The 27224-nt window shown below is 46.3% G+C and overlaps 1 protein-coding gene across 5 annotated transcripts; it reads right to left on the bottom strand.

The window, feature by feature from the left end:
- Nucleotides 1-103: 103 nt before the first annotated feature.
- kank1a (KN motif and ankyrin repeat domains 1a) lies at nt 104-26355 on the bottom strand. 5 transcript variants are annotated; one of them, XM_011615943.2, is made up of 13 exons: nt 16623-16766; nt 16116-16276; nt 14655-14777; nt 6398-9010; nt 5284-5442; nt 4128-4236; nt 3688-3906; nt 3166-3253; nt 2872-3091; nt 1888-2030; nt 1210-1410; nt 944-1042; nt 104-859 (listed from the first exon to the last, which is right to left on the bottom strand). In XM_011615943.2, exons 3-13 carry the CDS (start codon nt 14689-14691, stop codon nt 797-799), a joined length of 3951 nt encoding a protein of 1316 aa, XP_011614245.2. In that variant the 5' UTR covers nt 14692-14777; nt 16116-16276; nt 16623-16766; the 3' UTR covers nt 104-796. The 5 variants fall into 5 exon arrangements, with proteins under 5 accessions (XP_011614245.2, XP_011614244.2, XP_011614247.2 ...); XM_011615942.2 differs by lacking the exons at nt 16116-16276; nt 16623-16766 and adding an exon at nt 26158-26355; XM_011615945.2 differs by lacking the exons at nt 16116-16276; nt 16623-16766 and adding an exon at nt 22527-22587.
- Between the last annotated feature and the right edge of the window lie 869 nt (nt 26356-27224).

Below are 27224 nucleotides of genomic sequence, written 5' to 3'. Positions count from 1 at the left end.
ATATGTTTTAAATACTTTTCTCTACTTTAACCAGAACAGAGAACCACATTTTTATTGTAAAATGAGGCAGCTTATTGCTAAACACAAGACTGGCCGTGACAGATATATTTAATGGAAGTTTATTGTTATATGGCAAAGACCCAGATACCATACCTGGATGAATACTAGAGGACAGAAAGCTTATGTTACACAAGAGACAGAAAACAGGACACAAAGACGACAGGAGAAATCGCTAATGTATGTACAGTCAAATACACATCTGCGTTAAAAACTATACTTTGATAAATATATAACTTCTCAGGTTGTTAAGTAGTTTTAGGAAATATTCAAAATACTGTGATTCTTATTTTAAATAGATAAAAAGGATTTTATAAAAGTAGGATTTGTCCAGACGCGCAAACTTTCATTTGTCTGTGAGTTGCACGTGTTCACAGACTGGGATGTTTGCGTTGAGCAATATATACAGGCAACGTTTCCTCTAATCTGGGTGGATTATTCCTCCATCTACTGGCATGTACTCAAAAACGATAACAATAGACTTTCAACATTTCGGAGCTCTTCGATGATCGACACGGAGCTTTAGGAATTAAAAAAGGTGATTTTCTAAGAAAAAGAACAAAAATTTAAGCACAAAAATGGCCATCAGTGGATACGGTTACTCAGAGGGCACTTTAGGCTCGAGGCGACTGTGCTCGTAAAAATGTGGAAGAGTTCCAGTTCAACATCCAACTACAGGCAAGGCATCGTTCAAAGTGAACCAATAGCAGCAGCAGGGTTTGTCGGGGAGAAGGGGCTTCTAATCAAACATGCTCCTCCGTGTTGGACTGGGAGACATTTTTCTGCCGAGTCGAGGAGTCCCCTAAAGAAAAGACGCACATCAATGAGCGTATAGAGCCGAAACAAACAGAGACATCGCTGAAATAAGTCGGTGTTAACATCGTACCGGTGACTGGGCTTTGGAGAAGTTCACGTGCGCGTAAAGCAACACCGCAATGTCCTTGTGTCCTGCTTCCAGAGCGATGGACAGAGCATTACTCTCATCCTGAGAAAGAAAAGGCAAGAAAATCGTTTAATGGTGGAGTCTGGCGGCATCTACAGGTGAGAGTCTGTATTGCAGGAGATGATGAACTGTCCTCAGCCTCCCACTTTTTAAACACTGGAATTTTAAAATATATTTTAAAGAATATGAAGTATGAGGTCGTTACTCACGCTGTCGCTTAGCGTAGCGTCACAGCCTGGTTGAGCCAGCAGCAGCTTGACGATCTCCACGTGTCCATGTTCACTGGCGCACATCAGCGCCGTAGAGCCCTCGTCGTCTTGGATGTTGACGTCGGCCCCGTGAGCCAGCAGGGCCTGAACCATGTCCATCCTGCCGTGACTGACCGCCAGCATCAACCCAGTCTGACCAGCCTGAAGCAAGACCGTCGAGCTCAGTTTAGGTGCAGATGCCTAAGCAGCCCTCTACCATTGAGATTAGATCCTGTTTCTTTAATTGCCCAGTTGAATTAAAATGTTCCTTTTCAAGTAAAAAAAAGCAAAGCTTCTGGAACCCTACAAGTCGTAAAATAAAATAATTCTGCCTTTGAAGAGCCTCAGTTTAAGATATAACCGCTTGCTCAATGTGACGTCGGTAAAATCAAGTTACCTTTCGTCACCACTTGGTGTCGCCAAAGAGTCAATAATTAAATGAACTAGAATTTCTCTGCAGTCAGACTTGAACGCTATTTAACAAAAGTAAAACGACACTGGAGACACTCCAGCAACAGCTAAATCTCTGTTACATTTAACCTGCCTCTGTAGTTTGTCATTTCTACCCTGTAGAAACACAACCTAAACCACAGCGGTGACCTTTTCCTGCCCTCTGACCTCTGCCATTCCATCACTGACCTGGCTGGCCCGAGCGTTGACGTCGCCTTTGCTGAAGAGCTCCTGCACAGTGCGCATGTCCTTCGGCGTGTCGACGGCGGCTAGAGTGGCCAGCATGATGGGCGTGTACCCAGCTTTGTTCTGCTGGTTCACGTTACACACATCTGAAACACACACAGGCGCCGCATTTTAAAAGAAAGTGATTAAATGTGGGAGGTGGGGCAGCGCGCAGAGCCCTGAGGGTTCACAACTGACAGCAGTCTTTTCTGGGATAAAGCTTCTTTTGATGGCAGCAGACATCAGAACCTGAGATGTGAGCGAGGCAGGTACAAGGGTGATCGAGCCGCTCATGAAAGAGGGCCGTGGTGCTGGAACAAAAGCAACAATGGAGGTGGGCGACCACGAGCACAAAAGCCTTTTGAAGCCAAGACCTCATCAAGGCTTCAGAGAAAGCTCTGCAAGCTGGAATAAAACTGCTCAGGCTGCTTTTCGTCACTCAGGGCCTTAAAACTCCACCTCATGCGCGTTCACCTGTGTTCACGTGCGCTTCCTGCTCACAGCATAAAGAACAAAGCTTAAAAAACCCGACTACATCGCTAGAAGATAAGTGATGGTGGGTTCCATCTGTGGTTGGAATTTCCTATAGCGTAATTTACATGGTGGAGTGTGTGACAAAACAAGGGCTAACAAAAACAATAGCCTGGTAAATCGGTGCCAAGAGTTCGAGGAGCTGGTTCCAAATAATAATAATGGCTCGATTGTTTGGGTGGGGTTATTTTTTTTAATCCAGAAGTGTTTTTTAGAGGCAGGACCAGCACGTTTCTAGAGCTCTAGAGAGAAATGCTAACAATGTTGCTCCCTGGGAACTGGACAGGGAAGACAAGATACGACATACTTCTCCATTATGAATTCTCCGTGAAAATTAGAGGTCACGGCAACTCCTGACCAAGTTCCCTTTCTCTTCTCACACCGACCACTAGCCGCTCCTGTCCTGCCGACCCTCACCTGCATCCAGGAGCTTCTTCACCACGTGGAAGTTGGAGTGTGACACGCTGTAATGCAAGGCCGTGTTGCCGTTGCCGTCGGCCATGTTGGCGATGTGGTGCAGCACGTCTGGGGAAACGTCCCTGAAGGCACTCAGGTAGTCCTCCACCATCGCGGCCAGCGCCGTCTTCTGGCTGGACACACGGAACCATTCGTGCTGAACTGTATTTACACAGGCTCTCTGAGGGGACAGGAAGTGGAGTGAGAACCGGCTGCAGACAAAGGCAGCGGAATAGTGTGAGTGTGAGTCCTCACCAGGTCTTTACTCCCAACAGCCTTTGGGTCACACAGGTGAGTCTTGAGAACGTTGCATGCGGCCAGCATTTTTTCACTTGGTTTGTACCTTTGGAAAAATGCAAAATTGCTCACTTATAGTTAATGTCACACAGTCATTTTGCAACATTGTTCAATCGGGATTCTTTGGCTTCAATCTGGAGAAGTTCTAGTGTTAATCCATCATTATAGACATTATGACAATTTATATAAATCTAATGTGTTATTGAAGGTATTTGAAAAAGATTTATAAAAGAAAACCAGTTCTGTTAAACTTTTACCCTTGATAAACAGCAAACCTGAGATCTAAAGCCGGATGATGTGGCAGATTGACTGAATGCAGTTTGTCTTTAGCTGGATGGATTTTTGTTTAGTGGCTCAAATTAGAATTCGACAGACATTTTAATTTACCCCAAAATCAAGATACATGTTTGTTTTCAAAATACATCTCCATTTTATGTGGCATTTTCTGGCAATATCTATTATTTCCATCTTTCTCCCCACCTCTCTCTAATCCCTTGCTTCTCTGAACATTCATTTTCATCCTTCTTGTCCACATTCTCCACTCCCTCCGACTGGAACTCCTCCCCAGTGCTCTTTCCCTCCACGGCCTTTAACTCCTCTTTATCTTCCCACTCCTTTTCCTCTTCCTCCTCTTCTTCATCTGATCCAGAGGAGCTACTGTCCTCTGAGCTCGAGTCATCGCTGGATGTCGTTTCGTAACTGTGGCCACAAGGGGGCGACAAACACCAACAAACGTCAGATATAGCTGCCAACAAGAAGTCACTATTCCCCTTTAAACATGTAAATAACCATATTTTTTTTTACTCATTGCCAGCACATTTGTAATAAAATCACATTCAAATATTAACAATTCATATTCAGAGAAAATAGAACCTATTCACAAATGAATAGAGAGCTTAATAATATATTTTCCAGCTCACCCTCCATTCACACCAACAAACTGCAGGTTCTTCTTGGTGCTGTTAGCGTCTGCTTTGCCATCTTTCTTTTTCATGATGGATTTCAGGGCACTTTGGCTGCTTGGCTGCCCTGAAGAAGACAAGATATATACAAAATTCAAACTGAAGTTAATTATTAGTCAAAAATGTGAAAGCTGTTTTTCAAACAATGTACTGACATGTAGATGTTAAACAGCTTAACACCTAAAGTCACTGACAGTTGTCATTGTAAATACTGTCAGTAATGTCTGTTTGGTGTTCTTTTTTAACAGGAATCATCCAGTAAGACACAGAAGGTTTCTCGAAACCCTGAAGAATGTCAGTCATTTTAACTGCAGGCCTCCAAAAACCAGAATAGCAGCTGACAGCCAGAACACTCAGCACATCTGCCAAGACCTGCACTGATAGAGGGGCCTCTTCTGCTGCACATGTCAACATGCATGCAACAGCTTTATATACACACTTGTGTCAGTATCCTTGGTAGGAACCCATTTGTATTTCCAGTGTTTTGACAGGCAGGAGCATTAAACAATGTCAGATAGAACAATGGCAGCATATATGTGATACTCAATGACAGGGGGTTCCTTCTAAACCAGTAAGAAGCCGTGTCTCATTCTCTGATTACTAATACAAGTCCCAAATTCACTTCATCAACAGCACATTTTCATATATTCTCACACACTTAAATTACAAAACCACCACATAGCTCTCTGTAATGCAAACCTACACATTTCTCTAGTTATAGCACTGAGAATGGCAGAATAATGAGTTTGCTGTGGCGATAGTGTTAGCCTGCAGCATTAACCATAATGGCTGCTAATGGATTTACACATGGTTCAACAGCTTATGTGGCAACACTAAATATCACTGGTGCCAGGATCCCAACATCACTCATTCTATGTGGTTACGTTTGTCATTACGGCGCATTAATCCATCCAGTTGCACCCTGGACAGGTCAGTAGATCATCACAGGACACAACGTTTACTCAAAACTGAACCCAAAACCTTCCTGCTATCACAAAGCCCCCCCTCCCCTCCCCTAATCCCAGAGAAAACTACTATTGATCACACCATCCAGGAGCAGTAAAGTAAAGCTAGTGAGCAGGCCGGGACCTGCTGTGGGTTAAAGGTGCTTTACCGTGTAGTGCTGTAGACATCTGCAGGTCCATTGAGCTCTTCTGAGCCGTCGAAGCGCTGAACTGCTGATGTGCAGGACTGTTCTTAGGTGGCTCTGCAGAGTTCGGCTCCGATGTCGTCTTCTCTGAACGCAACTGGCTGGAGAGATTTTCACTGCTTTCTAGAAAGGAAAAAGCAAGAAGAACACGTCAAATTTGACACTTGAATAAGTTCGGTTCTGTGTTAAAACTGGATGCCGATTTGTCTTTGTGTGATCGAAAACACAATATTTTCACTGCTTATCTTCTGTGAAATGTGTTCTGTCTAAATGGACACAAGCTATGAGAACAAGAAAGCCCGGTTAGCGACGTGACATTCCAAAAGAGGCCAGCAGCTAACCAGGAAAAAAAAAGCGCTCACTCCACAACGTGGACAATCCCCATGAATGTCACCTTACGTAACACAGAAGCAGCCATGAATCAGCATCGATCAGTGAGGTGTTAGTAAAGGCGGGGTGGCCTGCAACAACAACAACAGCCCGATTGGTGCCGCGTTATCGGCTCCCAAAAATAAATGAGCTCATTGTTGGTTCTCTTCCAAAGCCCCCGCTGCATTTTTCAGGGTCAGAGATAACTTTGGATTGTCTGATCCAATCAGGATTCATTTAAATGGTGTGTGAACACTCCAAAGCCACCACTCTGGCCAAACTAGACCTCCAGTACCTTTAAATGTATCTATAGAAAACACCCTAAAATCAAACCTACATCTTTTCAAATTAAATGGAATGGATATATTATCTTTCATTTATATAATTAAGTTGAACAGCCAATTATATTTTCTATCCTCATCTAAAAAAAACAGTACTGTGTTAATCTCTTTCTAAAAAGCATTATTTGTTATATGAACTGATGCGGATGTGGGGGTTGCAGTACAGAGAGCCTTTCTGAGTTCTTATTACATAATAACTGAAGATTAATGCACAGTATTCTGAATAACTATAGTTCTGAACATTTTGTGCAATAAGAAATTTAAAAAAAGATAAATAGCTTCCATAAACCTCCAGGATTATTATATGCCAGCTAGCATTTCGCCTGATAATGACACTGTACGTCGGTGACTGAGCATAACGTTCTCACCTTTGTTTAGATTCACAGAGTCTGACTGCAGCTTCAGGATGTCTTCGGTGCTTCCGGACTTCATGACGGTGTTGATGGATGAAAGCGTGCTGACCAGCTGACTGTTGATGGAGCCAAACTGGGACTGGGGCTGCCCAAATGCGTCCGCGAGCTCACTGTAGTTCTCTGCTAGAAGCATCTGCTGCTCCTGCAGCAGCTTTTGGACTCTCCCGATGTAATGGTCCAGTCCTGGACACTCCTGGGCCTGTGCTGGTGCAGGTGAAGCCTTCACCTCTGTCGCTTCTTTACTGGTGGGAGATCCAGCGGGCTGGGAGGGGCCACACGCAATGTTTCTTGTGTTCCGGCCAACCAAAAAGTTGTCATGGATGCTTACTGCTCCCACCCCACTTTCTTTGGTTTTAGCGGAGCAGCTCGATTTGCCGAGGAATGACTCCATATCTGCGGTCGTGCCAACCGCGACCGAACGCGCTTTTGCAGAGGAGTTAACGTCTTTGACAAGTCCTTCCCCGGCGGCAACCGTCCTGGTTTCGATGGCAGCTGTGCTGGTTTGCTTGTCACAAGTGATAAATGTCATATCGGTGAAAGAGTCGGTCAGGACAGCTGTTTTTGTGTTCGTGGATTTGCTCGCGACCTCTAGGTCAGTGCTGGTCTGCTGATTTGCTGACTCAGGAGCAGCCATGACACCCAAATCCACTTTGCCGATAAGATCTGGGTCGGTCCCCCGGGACACCAGCGCCTTGACGGGACTAACAATCACATCCACCGAACAATCTCCGCAGCCGACCGATCGGGACTCTTTGCTTAACTTTGCTTTGCGGAGAACCAAACTGTCCATCGACTCCTCCGTGTTAACCCCGACCTCGCAAACATTCTGTTCTACACCCACCTGCTGGTCACGTGTCTCCATCCGCCTCCCCACACACTGGTCTTTTACCTCTACGAGCTCATGAACGCTCCACCGGTCCATGGGGATCTCCGGCCCAGAGGCAACACACGACACCCCGACGCTGCAGGTCTGTGAGCTTTTGGCTGCGTTAGCATGATTGAATTCCAGATGGTTACCCACCCCCTGCGTGCGCATCTGGACTTTGGCCTCCACATAGACGTTGTAGGTCTCTGGTCTGACCATGAACCCTTTGTCTGCCTTTTTCTTGTTTGATCCTCCAGCTGCCTGGAGCTCCAGTTTTAGCTTTCCCATCTCCATTTCATGAGTGGTTTCTTTCAGCTGCACCTCCAGGCGATATATCTTCTCCTTCAGCGCTTCAATCGCCTGATGCTGGAGCTCAACCTCCTTCTCGGCCTCGCTGGTTACACCCAGCATGGCCTCGGTGACGGCGAGCGCAACGCTGCGCGTGTCCGGCCTCTCCGTCGAGACTCCGGCATCCCGAAGACAATGTCCGTTGGTCAACTTCCCGTGAGGAACAGGGAGGTTGTTCATGTTTTCATCAGTGACGATGCCGATGGACTTTTGGTGGGCCTGGTTCTGCAGGACCTTATGAGAATGGACTTCATTGATTTTGTTTTCCCGGGTGGTTTTCTCCAGAGCCTGGACCTCAGCAGCCAGACGTCTGAACTCCTCGAGACACTGGCTGCTCTGTTCCTGGGCTTCAGGCTCTCTGATGTGCAACTCGGGCTCCTTTTGTACAGGACCAGGGTTTTCCATTTGGTCAGCGCTTCCTACACTGTAGGAACGCTTGCGGAAGCCACCTGGCCCTTGATTTTTGGACTGGGCAGCCATTTGTCTTTTCTCCTCCTGAAGAACAGCAATCTTCACCTGCAAGATAGGAATGGTTTTCACCTGCTCCTCCAGCTCTTTCAACCTCCGGAGAGCCACAACCATCTGCTCCCGAATTTGATGAAGATGTAACGGGCTGACATTTGTCACGGGTGTCGTCATGCCAGAGCTCAGGGGGCTGTGTCTGATGGAGCTGCCCATGGATGCTGGGTAGTAAGGGTTATACTCTCCATTGTGGGGGTGTCCATTGATTGGGAAAGCTGGATGAGCGTTGGGGGAGATCTGGCTGTGGAGAATGGAGCTCGAGTGGGAGGACAAGGAGCTACTGGAGCCCATGCCACCGAAGCTGGCAAGACGGCGGCGGGGCATCGGAGGATCGACGTGCGGCTGCATGAGCAGACGCTCCTGTTCCAGCCGTAGACGCGTCTCCATGAGGGTCCTCTCCACCTGGGGGTTGTGACGTGGGACGAACCTAGGAGAGGGAGGGGGCAGGAGCTGCTTCTGCTCTGTGATGTTCAAAAAAGGCTGCTGCAGGGGGACTTCACAGGCCGCCTGCCTGGAGAGAGTGGGGGTGGGCGGCGCACTGGTCTGGGACCTGGGGTTGAAGAAGACTGGGGACTGCTTGTCGTCGCTGTTGGAGGAGGACAGAGAGTCGGTGGAGGTCCATTCAGCCTGTGTGCTGCCCCCGCCAGTGCTGCCCCGAGGCACTGACAAGGGTTTCTTGGGCTTCCTCTGGATGCTCAGCTTCTTGATGGTGTTGCCTCTCTCGATGTCGTTGACATATTTGAGGAAATCCAGGTCGAGCTGGTAACCGTAGGGTGTTTCAACATAGTAGGGGTCCTTCTCAGTTTCAGTGCTGGGGCATTGTTGTGGTTTCTCTGGAACCAGAGCAGCAAGAACAAATCATTAGAAAACTGCACACTCTGACTTCACAGAACAATGTAGATGTTTCACGGTTACGCAATCTTTTATTTTGATAAACACAACAACATACTCGCAGGCTCAGTTTATGAGCCTGAAACAGCAGATGACTCCATTAACCAAATCCAAACACGTCTCACATCCGTCCTGGAAAAGTGTGAGCGACAATCGTGCTGCCGTGAGGCGTTTAAAATCATTCAAAAACTACGTGAGATCCAACAATGTGAAACTCGGAAAAAACAAGAGGCGCCCCGGACTTTAGATGGGAGCAAATCTTTGTTACCCGTCTTTAATTTCGATTGCTGTAGTTTGTACGGATCTATATGTACCAGTGCAAAGCTTGAGCAAGATAAACAGATCCTTGTTTACAAAGCTTGTGTAAGGGCTGAACCAGTGTATTGAGGGCAAAATGTCAATATTACAGTCCAAAATCCACCTTTTGAAGATTTGACACAACAGAATGAACCAATTAACTCAACATAGAGACAGAGAGGGGGAGAAAAAAGTCCAGCTGACTCAAACCAGGAATAGCTGAAATAAAAGCGCAGCTGAAAATCTAAAGCCTATCTTTGCTGTCAGACCGCTGCAGCGCAGTCACAGCATGCTGGCTAAATACAGAGTCTTGTTCTTGGTATGCCTGGAACTCTCACCGACTAAAGCAAACACAGGCTGGAAATAAACAGCCCCACTCTTCCTTTCCAGTCCACCCAGTTCCTAAAAGTCCTGTCAGCGCCTTCTGTTCAGCAGAGGAGGGAATGACAAGGGCTAAGCCTGTTGCTAAAACACAGCCACCTTGTTCAAACTCACCTCGGACCAACAACACTCTCCCCAGTTTTACTCCTCGTCTCCTCGCCGCTTCCCGTTTCAGAGGAAGGGATATACCCTTGCAGGGATCGGATCGCTGGGACTGCAGAACTGCAGTTTTTCCCCTCACTCTGAGCTCTTTCTCAATCCTCTGTCCGTAAGGGGGGGAAAAAAGTTCCACTATTGGTGTAAACTCGGCACAGCTCTGCTCTGCTGACCTATTGGACAGCTGCCTCCTCCAATCCTGTGAGGCTGCGAGCTGAGCCGGGATCCTCTGAGCCTCCCTACCCAAATAAGCATCAAGTTATTCAGGGGAGGGGAGGTGAAGTCACGACAACGGCCTGTTGTTGAAGAAAATAATGCAACTGCTGTATATGTGCGCAACGTTTTCACTGAATGTTGTTTCACTAGTCAAGTCATGCGGTTTTACTTGTCAGCTCTGCCAAAGTTCCATTAACAGCTGTAAAATATAAACATTTCATCAGGAACGGCGTTCAGCGGTTTAGAACTGATATCGTACAAAGTAAAACTGAAAAAAAAACAACTGGTTGAGCTGCCAAAGCTGAAATTAGTAGACCTTTGTTCTCCTGCACGAGTCTGTGACACGGGTTACTGTCTTACGTCGCCTGGTTTCATCAGTTACTGTGTGCTGACCAGACGTGCCATTTGCACACACACACACACACACACACACACACACACACACACACACAGGCGTAACAGTCAGCCGTCTGGCACTGCAGAGATCCTCAACAGCTGAGCGATGACCTCATCAACACGAGACAACCGGTGGGGTCATGCTGGAGTGACAGAGCTCCCACAGTGACGCTGCGAGCGTCCCAGTAATCAGCAGCTGCCACACTGTCAATTCGACGAGGATTACGCGAGAGTCTGACGACCGGCAAGAGGTGTGTGGCAACAAGGTCCCGCAGCAGCAAAAAAGAAAACAGGATTATTTGGAAATAGGTTCTTTCCAGTCATTGATAGTTAAGATTACTTTAAATTGCATCCACGGACAGACAGGTTTATTCTTTTTCTTGTTGACGGGAACAACTTCAAAGCAGTTTTGTTTCAAAAGTCCATCCATCTCAGGAAAAGTTCTGTAATATCACCTTTATCGCTACAATCAGAGAAAATGTAGGTCGTGTTGGCAAAACAAAGCTAAACCCAAATTAAGATAATAAAAAAAAACCGATACGTGCACAATTACGGAAGCAAACCCAGACAATATGAGTCTGTATGTTAAATAATTAGCATTACTTTTAACTGAATATTATACCTGCATACTGTGTGCATATATGCCAATTATATAACTTTAGTATGTATATACAAATCTGATGCTGTCTGCCTCCATCCGTCTGCCTGACTGCCTGCCTGCCTGCCTGTCTGTCTGTCTGCCTGTCTGCCTGTCTGTCTGTCTGTCTGCCTGTCTGCCTGTCTGCCTGTCTGCCTGTCTGCCTGTCTGCCTGTCTGCCTGTCTGCCTGTCTGCCTGTCCTCTCTCACTCTTTAAAAAAATACAAGCAGACCTTGGCTTATTTTGAACTGGCCCAATAAAAGTTTAAATTTAGAGTTGACAAATGCCTTTAAACATTCCCAGTGCCTTCAGAAAGAGACTAAATAAGGTTAACAGCGCACACAATATCTGCCGATCCGTCAGTTGTTTGCTGCCTGGAAGGAAAGTGAACATTTTTTAGTTCTGTAATAGCCCTTTTTCCCCCCAGAAAACTACAACCTTAAACATGACAACCATTAACTGAACCCCTAGAGAGACTTTTTCCAACATGCAAACGTAAACGAACCACCGCAGATGCTGTGAATTAGATTTACTGGGTTTTCAAGCACATTTAAAGAAAACCATCCTGTGGATAACATGTGGCTGCAGATATGCAGGGATTTATCAGCACAATCATCTGTTAAATCCTGCATTCATGCAGCATTAAATCCAACAACCTGAACGCATCAACAGTGAGTCAAACCATTGATTTTCTTCAGGAAGATGCCGGCTCAAACTTGGCTCGAACCCTTGGAGACATTTAAACAAAGACTCATTACACAGACAGAGAGGTGAGTTAAAGCATGTTAAGAACTGAAACTCTGCTTTATCTTAGTAGCAGAGAGTCAGAGCCTGGGTGGACACCAGTGGGCTGAGAAAACACACACACACACACTTCTCATAATACCAGCCTGGTATTTCCTGAACTCTCGCTGCCTAATTGCCCCACAGAAAACTCGAGCCAGTGTGTGATCGGCACCTCATGCTGCAGCTCAACACCAGGAACACTCGTCCACATCCGCTCACATTTGCGCAGGAAACTAACTGAAACAAGCCTGCAGTTTTCCAACAGACAGCCTTGCTGAGCGGACGGAGCAGAGAGGCAAACTCACAGTTCAACATTAGCTCCTGCTCGCAGCAAAATGTCACACGGCTGCCAAATTCAACATCCTCACGCTGAACATGTTTCTGGAGGAAATGCTCGGGCTTCCTCTGGAAACAGATTCAGAGTTTCCTCAAGAAAAACAGTGGGCACAAATGGATGTTGATCACTGGTTGTTATGTACGTTTATATATAAGATGAGGTGTGTTCATGACACAGTTCATGACTTTGAAGACATGAACTCAACTCAAAGTTTCCTGTAAAGCATGTGATTTTAAAATAAATGTTTTGTGCTCCCCTCTACACCCCTGTATGAACGCTGTGGACCTTATAGAGCAAGAGTCAACCCTCAACTGCTTTGGCCTCTGCTTATCAGCACTAATAAACATGCAGGGAATGTGAAATGTTAATATACGTCAAGTTTTGAGCCAAGTTTTTAAATTATCAGAATTTATGTTCAGTTGCGAAACCGCATTGTGTCCCTTGTGTGAACTGGGCTGCACATGAATGTATTGATAATGTTCAAATAATAAACTATTCAGTCCCTGCCCGGCAAGAAAAGGAGGCTTTCACATGCTAAGAATGAACGAAGACTGAGAGAGTCCCCTCTATTTATTCAACACTGTTGTGTCAAGATACAGAGTGTCTACAGCACCAAGACCCATTACTGTAACAATTATCCCATTACGTTTACATAAAACCTGGGTCGTGCTCCCTTGGCACATGCTTTATAAGCTCACAGCACTTACACAGACACACACAATCAGAATAGGAAAATAAAAGTGGAGCTCAGAGTAAACAGCGAGTGGGGTATTTAAGGCAGCAGCTGGGTCTGAACAAAACCAGTTGAGTGAGTTTGAATGGGGCACTAGGAGGTTACGGACCACAGGGCCTTCTGGGGTTTTAGTCTGTGATGGACTGAGGGCATTCAAGTCAGGCCAAAGCCGTCATGGTCCTGTCTCAACCCCTATACCAGCCTCTGTGGGGTACTTCACACCGGGGGCGATGGTTTTGTATGGGTGGTGTTGGGGATCTTTGCAGCAGTTTTGCCAAAAACCTCCATCAGATTCTAACGATTAGCCAAAGGACGACTGGACCCGAATGCTTTGAATGGTCCGTAATCGCCCATAATCCCCTTTCCCTAGTCCTTCTCTTTGTAATTGCTGCTCACAGTGTGGTTCCCTGCATCGCCTGTGCAGTAAATACCTGCATCTTTTACGCCGAGCACAGACTTAAAAGTCTGATTCTGCCTTGAGTTAAAGGCCGAGTGTTGTTTTCTTTAACTTGGCAAAAGTCCACACAGACAGACAAACTAAACATCAGCGGAGCAGTAAAGAACTGGCCGGCCAACTACTGAAAGGACTCCAATTGTTGCAGATTAACTAGGTGGCATGTTTACCACCAGAGACCCAACGGAGCTATTTTTATGGAAAAGGGAGAAGTTACTGTGAGTGTCGGTGTCACCTTCCTCAGCCTTTTGCTCAACGTGTAAAGGTGGACAATAAAAGTGCGGCGTTGCAGCCTTTGAAGCAAACCCTTTAGATTTACATTCTAACAAAAAGTGTATCCCTAAGCTTTGTAGGCGGCTGTGACGGACTGACAATAATGATGGCGTGCAGGTGTCCTGAGCTCATCTGTCTCCAGCATGCTGTGCATTCCTGCAGGGATTTGGAAGTCGGATGCTTCACTCTCTCCTGTTAGTCTGGCCAGGAATGCGAGCCATCGGCAGGTGCTTTCGGTGCGACGCCAGGCTGACAACTTTTATTTCACACTCAAGTGTGAACCCTGCAGGGACTCGCACCAACTGTGCCTCAGAAGAAGAAAAACCTCACCTTTTCCCCTGTATGGTAATGTTTAACATTCCTGCACATATGTGGCGAGTCTACAGAATGTGTACATGTGCAAACATGTGGCAAAAAGAAAAGGAGCTTCTGAAAACTCATATTTTCCTTAGCGTTCTTCAGCGAGAATGCTATAAAAGCCCAGTAATAAACGCTTATCTTCATGCCCAATTTATTACTGGTCTAGTTCCGCCACTCCTTTTTAACACAGTCAGATGTGAAACTGGAGTTGGGTGGTTAAATATACATGCCGACACCAGTCTGAAACTGGACACTCCATCTACATTTAGCCACATTGTATCATCTTTTAGTTTATTCTGGTCCAGTCAGAGAGAGCACACGCTGTTCACGAGGATGTCAGAAATCAAGTTAAAAATACGAGCAGTCGTCTGGAGGTAACCCAGCTGAGGGATCCACTTTCATCACCCCAGACCCACTGGATCTGTGACTGAGCAGGTCTGGTAACTCCCGCAAAAATCTTTTAATCGTGTTTTACACACAAAGGGGGGGAGAAAAACAGCATTGATGCAAATAAACTAGGACCTGAACTTTGAAACTGGTGAGAGAAGGGGTTGGTTACCTGGGCCGTTGCCATTCACATGCATGGTGTGAGCCATGGCTGCAGCGCTGCGCTCTCGGTCCCTCAACAAGGCCTACGGTTGTCATGCAACTGCCATGCATCAAGTCCAGTTTACCATGCAACCTGCAAACAGAAAACAGAGTATTGTAGTAAGCTGGCTGGAAGCAACAATTGGCTCTTTTTGTCTGTCAAATAATTCATTTATCAGCCCTAAAAAAAAAAAAGGCTCAAAATGAAAACAGATACAGCAACCAGGGGAGTGAGGGACTGAAACAATTTAAGAATGTTGCACACGAACACACGCAACGTGGAAAAATGACTTTTTGGCGAGAGAACACTTTGAGAGCCCACCTCCAGTCTCTCACAGGTGCGTTTTCATCTGACATTTATGAACATTAGACGTGCCGTTTGCCTGGTCAGCATCAATGGATACATTATGAGCCGGAACAAAAGAGCTTTTCTCTGAAGAGAGGAGCCAACATGAGGGGAAAAGTCAACTTCATCAGGCACAGAGAGGGCTGGTTTGTGAATGCCCATCTGGAGGAGGAAAGATGGAGGAAATGCCACACACACTCCTTTGAGACACTCTATGACCTCAGACTTTATTCACTAAGAAAAGACTGACCTTGGATCTGCTTCAGTCGGTCGTCGACTTTGAAAGTGTGATTTAGGCCCCCTAGTGGTCTTAAAAGAGGTCCTCAAGGGTCCTAAAACCAGTTTAAACTGCAGCTAAAAGAGTGTTGTAACGCACACTAGTAAAATAGTTTTTACTGAGTAGTCGTAAACTAGCAGCATGGGTGTGTTGTCTGATAATATTGTACCCTCACAAACTCACAAGACAATTTTCTTTTCCTCCTTAAAGTTCTGCTGTGAGGATTCAAGAACCCCTCATGTAGACATAACAAAAACAACAGTGTTTACTGTTGTTGTCGAGCAATCATTTGACGAATATGACTTAATTGATGCAGACGAGTCGCCAAATTTAAAGAGCAAAGCTCGTTTAAAACTGTGCCATTAGCCCTAAACTACACAGCGTCTCTAGGATGATCTGCAGGTTTCATACAAATGTGTGCCATGTAGCTTCTCTCATCCTCTGTCCCAATAAAAAGTACAAAAACCTTTCTCCTAACTTAATGTCCACACACATAACAGTAATTTACAGACGTTTTCTGTCCGGAGCCTAAAGACAGTACGTTGCGCAACAGCTCAGTGAATCTTCCTTCCTTCCTTCAAAAATGAACGTCACGTATATTAGCTCCTAGGTCAACAGGCTTGTCCACTAATTAAAACAATTAAATAGTGAAAACGTTTTAATTTTTGTGGTTATTTTTTTTTTTATTGCAGCCTTTAACAGAAGTGTTGCAGCACGTCTGCGGCAGTGCACGCAAGCACAGCTACACCCTGCACACACACGCACACACGTGGTCACAACAAGCGCTAACGTCGCTACAGGCAGCTTACCTCGGAGTCTCATTCTACCTTCCTCCACAGCACACAGGTAGCAAACGCACTGAAAGCAGCAGCCTCCGACAGCCTGCCTACACCAGCAGCCCTTAGAGAGGAGCAAGTTTCACGGCTAAGATTAGACGGCTCCTCCGAGCGAAGGCCAAATGATCTGTGTCCTATAAGGGGAAACAGAACTTTAGACCGCTTGGGTGGAACGGATCCCTGCGCGGGGCCTCCAGGTGAGCGACTGCTGATCTGTAGTCACCTTTCAGCCCACGATGACCTTTAATAGCCGACAGCAGACAACGGAAAGACTTGGGATGTTTACATATTAACCAGTAGAGTGGCGTAATTCAGGAAAGCTTCACATGCAAATGCTTATTTATTTTAATCCATTTTGAGTTCTTTTTGGTTACTAAAACCAAGAAATCTGCAGTTGTCATCAGTGGGTAAAAGAAATATCACTTTTTTCTCAGCCTTTAAGGCTTCTTTTCCTTATTGTGAACAGATGTAACAACTCACCACAGTTCACCAGAAGAGCAGCGTGTCCCCATCGGATTCACACAAGAGTCACGAGCAAAAGATCAACGTGTGAGTGGACGCAAACCAGAACTACCCGTTTTGTTCCTCCATCGGTACATAAATAGGAAACCGGGTGTATCTGTGCAGAGGTGTGACAGCAGCTACAGGTGCAGCCCCACTGATTTACAGTGATCCAGCTCGGGGAGGCGTCACTACTCTAAAAACGAGTTACGGTCGCACAAACAGAATCACACGGAAGTCATCTGCCAAAAGCAGGCAGTTGTGAAAGCTACCAGAGGCAGGGAGCCAAATGATTCCCTGCTCCAAAATCCAGGTTAAAAGTAAATAAATCTGTTCTTAATTGCACTGAATAATGATCAGGTCTGACAGGAAGTGGTGCAACTTTTTCCCTTTTAAAGCTGAAAAACCTACTGTGCTGAATATTCAGTGGGATGCTTTTTCCACTAATAAAAGCGGAGTTGCAGCTTTAATAGATGAGGTAGAAGCCTCGAGAGAAACCAGGATGTGTTTCGTGAATCGGCTCAGAAACACCAAAACAGCCCTTTATCGGGATATCAGACGCTCAAACAACACATTTATTTAGACTCAATGCTACATTCCACCATAACAGAGCCAGGATGCACTGATCAACAGTTTTGTTGACTATCTTTGAGCATTTAAACACTTTTAATTACCCCCCCCCCCACCACCATGGTTACTGTGGAGACAACCTTCAGTCACATTTGTTGTGCAATCATGTTAGGTTATTTCTGGTGAAACCAATTTAAATTTCTGTTCCTCCTGTGGCCGCGCAGCCACAGAGGTCAAGCACGGGCAACCAACCCAGAATTCAAGAATGAAGCTTCTCGTCTATTATGGAAAATTTTGGGGGATTCGGCATGAAGCAGTCATTACGGATGAACCATTCAGACGACGCTCTCCTCTTTCCCTGCGATTTCTTTATGAGATCTATAATTTTGGATATCTGGGATGTGGCACGCAGGGGAGGAACTGCATTTTGCAACAATGCGTTTGACCGCTGTACAGTTTAATTTTTGCCTTGTAAGGTTTTAGTGCGAGAACCAAGAAGTGACCCTGCCCGATTGTTACCTACCTCCTTCTACATGTTGCCTGTTTGAGGGGAACTATTTCTGGGTGGGACCAGCAGTGTTTGTTGTGTGCATGTTCATGGTAGCCTGTCATGTGGGTTATTTTGTATACATGGTGGGAGACACTAATAAAGGCGGAGATGCTTGTGTTTACCTGCACCTGACATCTGACATTTTCCCTCTGAGTATTTACATTAAAAAAAGAATCCGTTAACAACAGCGCCCCCAAGAGGGCAAAGATAGCCAACAACTGGGGGAAAAATGAACTTGCATTTCATCAAACTCAGGAAATATCTAGCTCAAACACTATTTCAGGCTAATTTGTAGGACTTTGACAACTCTCTCCTCACTCCGTTTCCACTCTCTCCTCCCCCACCGCCTCCCTCCTCCGACTGGCTGCACTTGAACAAGGACAGACTGGAGCCACGTATTTGTTTAGCTCTGGAGTGGAGACACAAAGGTGGAGGACAGGACAGAAACTACAACTTATCTGTGTGGGACCCTGGATTTTATTTTTAAAATGCAGCCTGAAGCTGCACAGCCAAAGATGATTACAGAATAAAATGGTGCACCACTCAGTTGTGAAGCATATTAAACTAAATCGCTGACTGGAGGCAGACACACACCCTCCTGTTGTTCTTTAATAACAGGATCAAGTACAGCGCACTGATCCAGTTTTCTCTTGCTCGGGTACCATGTTCATCTGACCCAACAAGAAAAGCAGAAAATTTGTCACTTTTTCTTGTAATAACGTTGATCCCAATTACAACAACTTGGCTTGAAACCAAGTTTCGGGGCGGGGGGGGAGTTCCAGCGAGAGGGGCCGTCACTCCCAGAGCTTTCACATCCGTTGTCAGCTTTCTCAAAGAGGTATTGTGGGAGAAATTCTTAAGTGCTTCGTGTTTGCTTTTGTGCCAAGCGAGCCCATTCTGCTGACCTTTTAGAGACGGACCAATGAGATCCAATGCTGCGTCCTCTGCTGCCCTTCTCCTCTGACAGCGGGAAGACAATGGACAACAAGCTAATTAAAGTGATGACAGCGTGAAGGAGGGGAACGAGGCTCTCCGACCAATAGCCACGCACAGCTCCGAGCCCTACCAATAAGCCTTATTGAGAGGAATCCAGTTTTTGACCTTTCAGTCCGATTACTGGATCAAAAACAGGTGGGAAAATAAGATTTGTGAGCCAAAATTCATGTACCAATGAAGCAATCAGGGGCCCTTCAGCAGACCGTTTCAACTGAAGGGCAACAGGTCAACCGAGCGGGCACAACAACCACCGGATGCACGTTAAAAATGTCCTTTTAACATCTTAAATGTTTTATATTTTGCCACTTAACCATTAGACAGGATTTCGCAGGTGGCGTTTAATGACTCGGACACAAAGAGAAGGCCTCCGGTGACCCCGACAAACAAACACACATTAGAAATTCTTTCATTTAAATGAAAGCAAGAGGAAAGCATTGACTTTAAATGCAATGTTAATGATATTCAGGTCCATCTGTGGAGCCCCAGCTGGTCACGACGCCGGACGGCTTTTGTTATCCCCGGCGTGCTTTCGTCTGGCCTCATTATTTATCGCTGCGACGTCAGGGTCGTACTGCTTACTGGTGACATCAGAGAGTTAGGCCTGATTAACAAGCGTCAGTGACGTTTGTCACTGGGGACATCAAGCATGCTAATCTGGCAGACTTCCTATTGTCCCTGCTCGGCTACAGGGAGCCTGGTGCTGATAACACAAATACACTGCAGAGCTTAAGAGGTTATTTAGAGTTTCTCTGGGGTTTCAAGCTGACAGAAAACAGCCCCAGAGGGAAATATTAGCAACACTTTTGAACGTTAAGTAGCCAAATGAGGTGACCGAAGCTCTGGAGTTGTTTGTGCAGTTCATTAGCTCACGGGTTTCCCTGTTCAAAGCTTTTCAGTGACACGGCCTGCTTGTGTTTTCCAAAAGAGCTTCCCCAAACTCGAGGATGAACTTGAAAAACAAAGGAATGAATAGGAGCGGAAGGAAGAGAAGAAGGTGGGGAGGGAGGTGGAGAGCGGCGGCTAATCCCATTACAGTGGCAGCTAAATGATTTGTTCCACTGGGAGAACAGGTGATAAAAAAATAGTGCGTGCGAGGAAGGAACGATGGCGAGGATTTTTTAGGGGGTGGAGGATTGATGGTTAACATCAGGAACGGTCTTATTTTTCTCCTACAGACAGCCCGGGGCTTCCTCATTGGCAGTCCTCAACGCTGCCCACACGCCACTTAAATTACCAAATTTGAAAGTCTAATTTATTCCCAATGGGACAGCAAGAAGGAAACACCAGGATAAAGACCGGAACAAAAGCATGGAGCTGGTGACAGGCCAAATCCAGCCACCACGCTCTGACCCCAAGAATCCATTTAACTCTTTAAATAAGGAAGTGACTCTTCTCAAAGCTGTGCCATTAGCAATCAAAGTAATGATGATATTCACCCTAAACCAGGAATTAATTGCACTTGGGCTAAAACCAAGAGTTGATCTCCAAACACAGAGACTTTGGCAGTGCTACAGGGCCACCGATGTCCCCTTAGAACAAGGGCGCGGAAAGTTTAAATGGGCTGAAACTCCACACCATCTTGCATTTTTAGGTAGTTCCATCTTTAAAGTAAAAGGGGGGGATTTGCAGCCAGGTTTGAGTGCAGGAAGTTGTATTAACTGTGGGACTAACTAATAACTTCCGTGTCATCCCTTTCATTATCTTGGCCTTGGCCCGCAGTTACTGGGTCAGAGGCTACCAAAACAGTAGCATGCCTTCATACGTTGAATGCAACACATTGTATTGTGTTGGCAGCGGAGGGATGGAGGGATGAGGAGGGGGGGTGTCTTCCCAGTGGGAGTCATCGTGGTCAACAATGGCAGCAACATTCCACTGGAAACACTGTGGTATTACGGCCGTGCTCTGTTGTGGTGGAGAGGGGATCCTCCTGGTAAACAAAGGGATTAACTTCCAAGGTATTCTGGGAATTTCTTCATCATAACACTCCACTATTGAGGATTCTTTCAACAAAATGCGCATGGCTGTCGTTCAGGTCACGAATATGCTCACATAGCTTTCCCTATTTTACCGTTATCACCCCCGCCAGCACCACAGATGCAGGTCTTCAGTCCGACGACTCTTTAGCATGAATGCTAACGTCGCTACCCATCTCATCAACAAGCAGATCCTAACCAGAGGGTGACGCCTGCAACCAAATATTGACTTAAGCGGCGAGTCGCGCGTTCATTCAGCCACACTGGAGGCCTGGAAAAATCAGCCAGGTGAGAGGACGGGTGGCAGATGTCAGCGAATATGCACACACACTAAAGCTACCGAGTTAAATCACGCGGTTCAAAAACAGGCAAAAGTTTCTGGATCTCGGTGGGTCGTTGTCGTGTTTCGTCACTTGGACTCCGACGCAGGTTTGCCATGATCATCTATTTTAATTTGAATAAACAAGAACAGGTGAGCAGCTTGTTAAACCTGTTTTATGAAAAACATCAATGACAGCTGGTCATGGCCATACATCATCACGCCATGAAGGGGCCATCCCATAATGGAAATACATAGTGTTAAATCCTCTCAAGTGTTGATTTGGTGGTATGTTGATACTGTGATCAATTATGTGCTCTCTTTTTCCTTAATATCGTTTTTATTTCAGTTTTAATGCTCACACCAGCATACAGCTACAATATAAAGAGCCACACAACAAGGACATTTTAGTAACTAATTGCCTCCAAAAAGAACTTACAAAGAACACAAGTTAAATATTTGATGAGTGAAACCACACATAGCATTTTAGCTTTAGTCATAGTTCATGTCAGAACCCCGTTTATTAAAGCTTCCGTTGGTCTTAATGAGATAAACGCTGTTGTGGATGTTCGAGAGGAAGAACAGAAAGAGGGGGAAAATGGGATGGATCCTGGAAACTGTAGTCTGCGTTGTTATGGCAATCTGTCCGTCACTTTGTGGCAACCGAAACCTGAGAGTGAGCGGCGCTATTGTTAAACTGACCTGGGTACAGCAGTGATGAGGACCACAGCTTAAGCTCACACACAACAGCAAAGTAGTGTAAGCTGAACCCAGAGGGTCCAATACTCGCCGTGAATTCATACTCACGCAACTCCAAGAGAACCTCAAACATCAACACCAAAACATTCGACCAAACCCTAATTAAGGCTAAAAGGAATTATGCCCCGACAGCATGTGTCGGTGAATCCAGATCACACACGTTTTCTCTCTAATTAACGTGCAGGGTGGCAAATGTGGCTTCCTGTCGTACTTAAAAGTTCTCCGCTGACCTCAAGCCTCCATCTGCACAGTAGCTCCAACCACAGCAGATAAGAGCGCCACTGTAAACAAAAGTCCCACTGACACAGGAAGTCATTTACTCCCGGCGTTTACCGAGGAACGCCTGTCCAGAAGTCGTTAAAATAAAGTCCCACATGAAAGAAAAGAGGGGCCTCGTTAACACATCCCTGCGGTGTCGTTTTCATGTTTTACGGTGCATTTTCACAGGTTACAACTGGGGAAAAAAAAGCTACTGCCGAGGTCACCCAGGAAAGATGAAGCCCAGACAGGCTGAGCGGAGGAGAAACTTAGTGTTCGATAACAATCCTCCTCTTTTTCTCAAGAGTCTCCCTCCGTGTGCAGAGGTGCATTCCACTCAGCTGAATGCTGAGCAGGAACCAGACAACAACCTGAGTATCACCACACACATTTCTAAGGATGCATGAGACTCTGAAGGGTTATTCTAGCACCAGACCTCCTAAATAGCTGCAACTCACCGCTCTCAGGTCTCAGACTTATCTTCAGGAGCGTTCTGAACTTCCGCTGCAACTTCTGAACCTCTCCCAGAGCGACCGGAGGGGAAACATCCCAGATAATGGAGACGTCACCCTCCACCATCCCGCACAGCCAATCACAAAACAGCTGCTCACACACACACACACACACACACACACACACCTAACAATACGAGGCAGCGAGGGAGGCTGTAACACGAGCGGCCCGGCTGAGCCTCTGATGTCCTCTCAGCCAAAACGGTGGCTTCTCTGGCTGGAGATGAATTCGGCAGCACTTTCTGCTGTGTGGTGCTTTTCACGCAGGGGTCAGGGGGGGCTTAGGTGGTTGAGGATGAAGTTTCTGCTATAATCCAACAAAATGGCAGACTGCTCGATCCTTTGTTCAGTGGTGGGGTTTGAGGTAATCCCGCTTTACGAGTCCTCTTCATTCTTCTCTTCATCTTAGCCATCTTGCAATGTTGCCAATTTTAGGACAAAGCGATGCAGGGCGACAGTGTTTCAGCTTGAAAGGAAAAGTCTGTGCATGTCTGCATAGCTGAGAGATCATCACAGAATCAGGTCTGCTCTGAATTTCTGTCTCCAGCACAACCTTCTTGTTACTCCTCCCAGTTCCAGACAGGTTGTTCTCAATAACAAGAGACAAACTGGAGTCAGACTTTAACAGCAAACGTCTCAAACCTGATGATTATTTGAAGGTGAATAAGCTCAGCAGACGAAAGTTTTGATCTGAAGTTTGTTCATTAAATCTAGTTTTGACAGAGGTCGGCCCCCAAACTCTGTAGAACCACTAAACCCAGCCGAGTACAACCGGTCTTTAATGCATCAATACCTGCAAAAGTGAGCGCCACACAAAGGTGTGTTTCACACACAAGGCTGAAGCCCTTCCTTAAAATCCAGATGGTATCTGCACAATCCTGAAAACGCCCAAACTCCAGAAAAGGGGAACCTTTAAATGCACCGTATGAATTCCTCAAAAGAAATTGAGAAAAGGAGCAAAACTTTTAGCATTTCTGACCTGAAGGAGCCAAATTCACGACTCTGAAATATCTCCAATCACCAGGTGGAAGTGATCCACGATGAGAGATCAACCGACGGGGAAATGAAAGGGCTCTGCTGAACACACGGTTAGCTTGAGCCAAGGATTAATCCAGGGTGCACAAAGGAACCTTCACTCGTCCGTGTTTGCCGAGACAATTTTTCACTCCAGCACAAATCTCTCTCAAGTTCAGGCAAGTTGGACCAGTTCAAGTTTGGAGGGATTTCATCCTCTAAACTCGGCAGGCGCCGCTCGCTGCCGGCTTCAGAACTGCTGCAAACCTTAACGCACAATTGATTAAGCATTCAAAATGTTCCCAACGTGAAAAAGTCTCTCGTCGTCGGGTCACCTCGGACCCGTTTAAGCCTCTAAGCAGCGGTTTAAAAAGGATTTTCAAGCGGTTCTGCCAGCACTTTGATCAGGGCAAATAATGACTTCCTAGCAAATTTGCAAACAGTGTGGTGCTGGCCCGGCAGCTGACCCGGTGGTTGAAATCTGGCCCCGTTGTTTTAGTTTGTGCAGGTTTATTTCTGTAAAGCCGGCTGGGGTGATCTGTAATCTGCAAAACAAATGCAGGAGTGAGGTTTCCTTCACACACGCGGGCTACGATTGTCTCGTTTGAGTTTGTTTTGGTGATAACAGGGCTGATGTGGGGCTTCATCCCACCCTTCAGGAACAGCTGCAACAACATCCCTGCCCATGTGGATCATGAGACTATTAAAAAAGTGGCCGCTGTTGCACAGAGATGTTACACAATTACAGATGAGCCCAGAAAAATGTCCTATTTTCAAGCCAAAATAAGGTATTTTAGGCACTAAACTATGCAGCTGGAAAACAAGTTGGACAGATGCATGCCCAGATGTTCGACCCAAACTAAAATTACAACTTTGCACCCACTCTAGATGAAATTACAGAGGACACGCCGCGGCGAGGACGCCGCAAGGAGCTGCACCGCCGCAGAGAACCGCGGGGGCCAGATTTGACAGGCAAAGCTCTTGGACGGGGAAGTGGAGTGGAAGTCATTCCTCTAAACAAACAGGAGGAGGATGGTAGCCATAATAACAGGGAGGTGTGGGCTGGGGGTGACACACGAGAACCGGAGGGACCCCGCCTTTGATCCCGTGGACACGGGGGTCGTCTCACGCACGCGTTAATTGAGAAACCTCTGCCATATGTGCCACAACCTTACAGGCCCGACGATGAGGACCCGGAGTGCCGCTAAGCCAGATGTACCAGGCTGTACCTTCACCGATCTGCTGAAGGTCGATGGGGGGGGGGGTTATGGGACCAGTGAGATGCTGAACAATGTACAGCTTTAAGGCTAAGCTTGTTACAGTGTGAATAAGTCTCAGCTCAAGACATGTGAGCCGTTACCGAGTGCGTGAATGAGCAATGACTGGATCTTCCAATAGACCATTTAAACGGGGCTTCGGTGCGTCAGGAGGGCGCCATTCGTTCATGCTCTCCCCTCCGTTCTGGATCGTCTCCGCTGTCTATCCGTCAAAGTTAATGATTCTCAGGAATGTGCAGACTGGACAAAATGTCATGTGTACTGTAAATGCACCGCGATGTAAATGTAAACACCAGCGTGAGGTTCTGATTCTGCAGTCTGTAGCAAACAGAAACAGGGCTCCATCTTTGCATATATTATAGATTCTATAATCTCCAGGAAGGAGCAGATTCTCCAGTCTGAATCTGCTCACATCGTGCACAAGCCTAGAAAAGTGTGTTCCATGACCAGCCAAACGCGCCGCCTCAAAAGCCGAAGAATGTCATTAAACCTTCGCCAGCGAGATCATATTCCTTCACTTTCTCATCAGTCCAGAGCTTCTCTCTCTGTTTGATCCTCACAATAGGGACCACCCCACAGGTCAAAACCGCCTAAATTACTGGGGGTCCTTAACCTTCCACAGGCCTCCCCACGGCCCAATAATCCACAGAAGGACGGGAAAGGTGGACTGTTGAAGAGCTGTGATCTAATCTAGAGCCTTTTAGTTTGATGTAGAACCTTTTTAAAACCCTGGCCCAGACCCTGCCAGAGAAAATAATTACTTTGTTTTTTTTAAATCCTTTCAAAACCGAACGAAGATTCGTCTTTTTCTAGGAGTAGTTTTAGGGGTAGAACTCTTAACAATCAAATTCTTGAATGAAACTTTTTATTTTTAATTTGCTGCATTCACGCACCGAGTTTCCCAGCGCTCGGAGCTCAAAGTGCAGCTGAAAGCAGCGTGTGAGTGCGCTCCCGTGACACCTGAACAGCGCACAGAAGATTGCTTTTAATTATTATTAGTTGCGTGCGAATAAGAGCGCCACATCGGTGCGGTAGGTACAACAAAGCCCATATGACTTTAAGCATAATCCCGATTAACCAGCAGCGATTCATGGGATTGTCTGTCTGGTCTGGTCGCTGCAGGACCACCTGACCCAGAACACGCGTGGAAGACGCGCTTAAACCATTTAAAGCGAAGGCCTGCGCGGGGCTAAGGTCGATATCAGGACTTTGCAAGTTTTAATGGAACCAAATGTGTATCTGGGGTTTGTCTGACGACCCTGGTGAGCGCAGCGCGTTTCACTCACCCGACGCCAAGAGCTTCTTTCCTGGACGCGAATCCAACTTCCCCACACGGTGGATTCAACTTCTTGTGCTGGTTTTCACGTTCCCGCAGCATAAATTGCCCGGATATCAACTTTGCGACCAACCAGGCGAGGTTTTGCGGTGGCGGCGCGGCCGACACGTCCCGTCCGAAGGCAGCAGCCTCTTTGTATGGACGCGCTGCCTTCAGCCGTGGGTCGTTCGCCCGCGGTCATGCGCAGTCGGTGACCGGGACCAGGTCGGCCTCGTCACTGACGATAGGGGGGGTTGGCGCAACAGGTGAACCCTACCTGCTCCCTTAATAGGCTGTTTAAACTCAAAAATAGACTATGGAGGGTATAGTTGGCTAAAGTCAATATGGAAACTTCGTGGAATATGCAGGAATTATTTTACTAAAAACCCGATTTGACCTTTTTTCGCCCCTCCCTCGGCTGCTAATTCATTTAATTAACCGTGAACAACGACAATAAAATAAAGATATGGATTAAAGATGACATTAAATGAGAGGATAGATGATAATTCCTTGTTATTAAAGCACACCTGTAGAGTTCGGTGCTCGTCGCTCAACGTGGCGGTCGTCGCCTCGTGTGGGCCTGCGGCCAACAGCGCCATCTTGTGGCGTCGCACAGCACTAGCAGTCTTGGAAATTATGTTATTTTAATTGTGGAGCTAGTTGTTTTGGGGAAAATGGATTGTAGAAATTTTAAACATAACATACTAAGTATTTTATTTTACTAGAAGTATCAACCACAAAGCAATTGTATGCACAACGGTGTCATGTTAATAGACGGGTAACAACTTCGATTGTAGTATTTATATTTTCTCACTACTTTGCGCATTTATTTCTGCTGGCTTTTGGCCCTAATTGCGAGGGTCACGTAGAAAGCAAGCATACTCCAGCCATATGTAGTCGAGAAACTGAGAATGTAGTCTTGGACAATAGCAGGAAGAATTTGATTTCACGTTGCAAGAGTTGAGCGTGAGGAAACTGTCGATTCACGCTATCTAACCTGAGCCAGAAAAGCACACCGCAAGGTTTGCGCAACACAGG

This window comes from Takifugu rubripes, chromosome 21 (assembly GCF_901000725.2).
Source record: "Takifugu rubripes chromosome 21, fTakRub1.2, whole genome shotgun sequence".
NCBI classification, from domain to species: domain Eukaryota; kingdom Metazoa; phylum Chordata; class Actinopteri; order Tetraodontiformes; family Tetraodontidae; genus Takifugu; species Takifugu rubripes.
This window is presented reverse-complemented; position numbering and strand designations above follow the sequence as displayed.

Coding starts and splice junctions, on each gene's coding strand:
- kank1a (XM_011615942.2), bottom strand. CDS start 14,691: ATGGCTCACACCATGCATGTGAATGGCAACGGCCCAG. Junction 3,907..4,127: donor TTTGTTGGTGTGAATGGAGG/GTGAGCTGGAAA, acceptor TTGTGGCCACAG/TTACGAAACGACATCCAGCG. Junction 1,411..1,887: donor TCAACGCTCGGGCCAGCCAG/GTCAGTGATGGA, acceptor GTCTTGCTTCAG/GCTGGTCAGACTGGGTTGAT.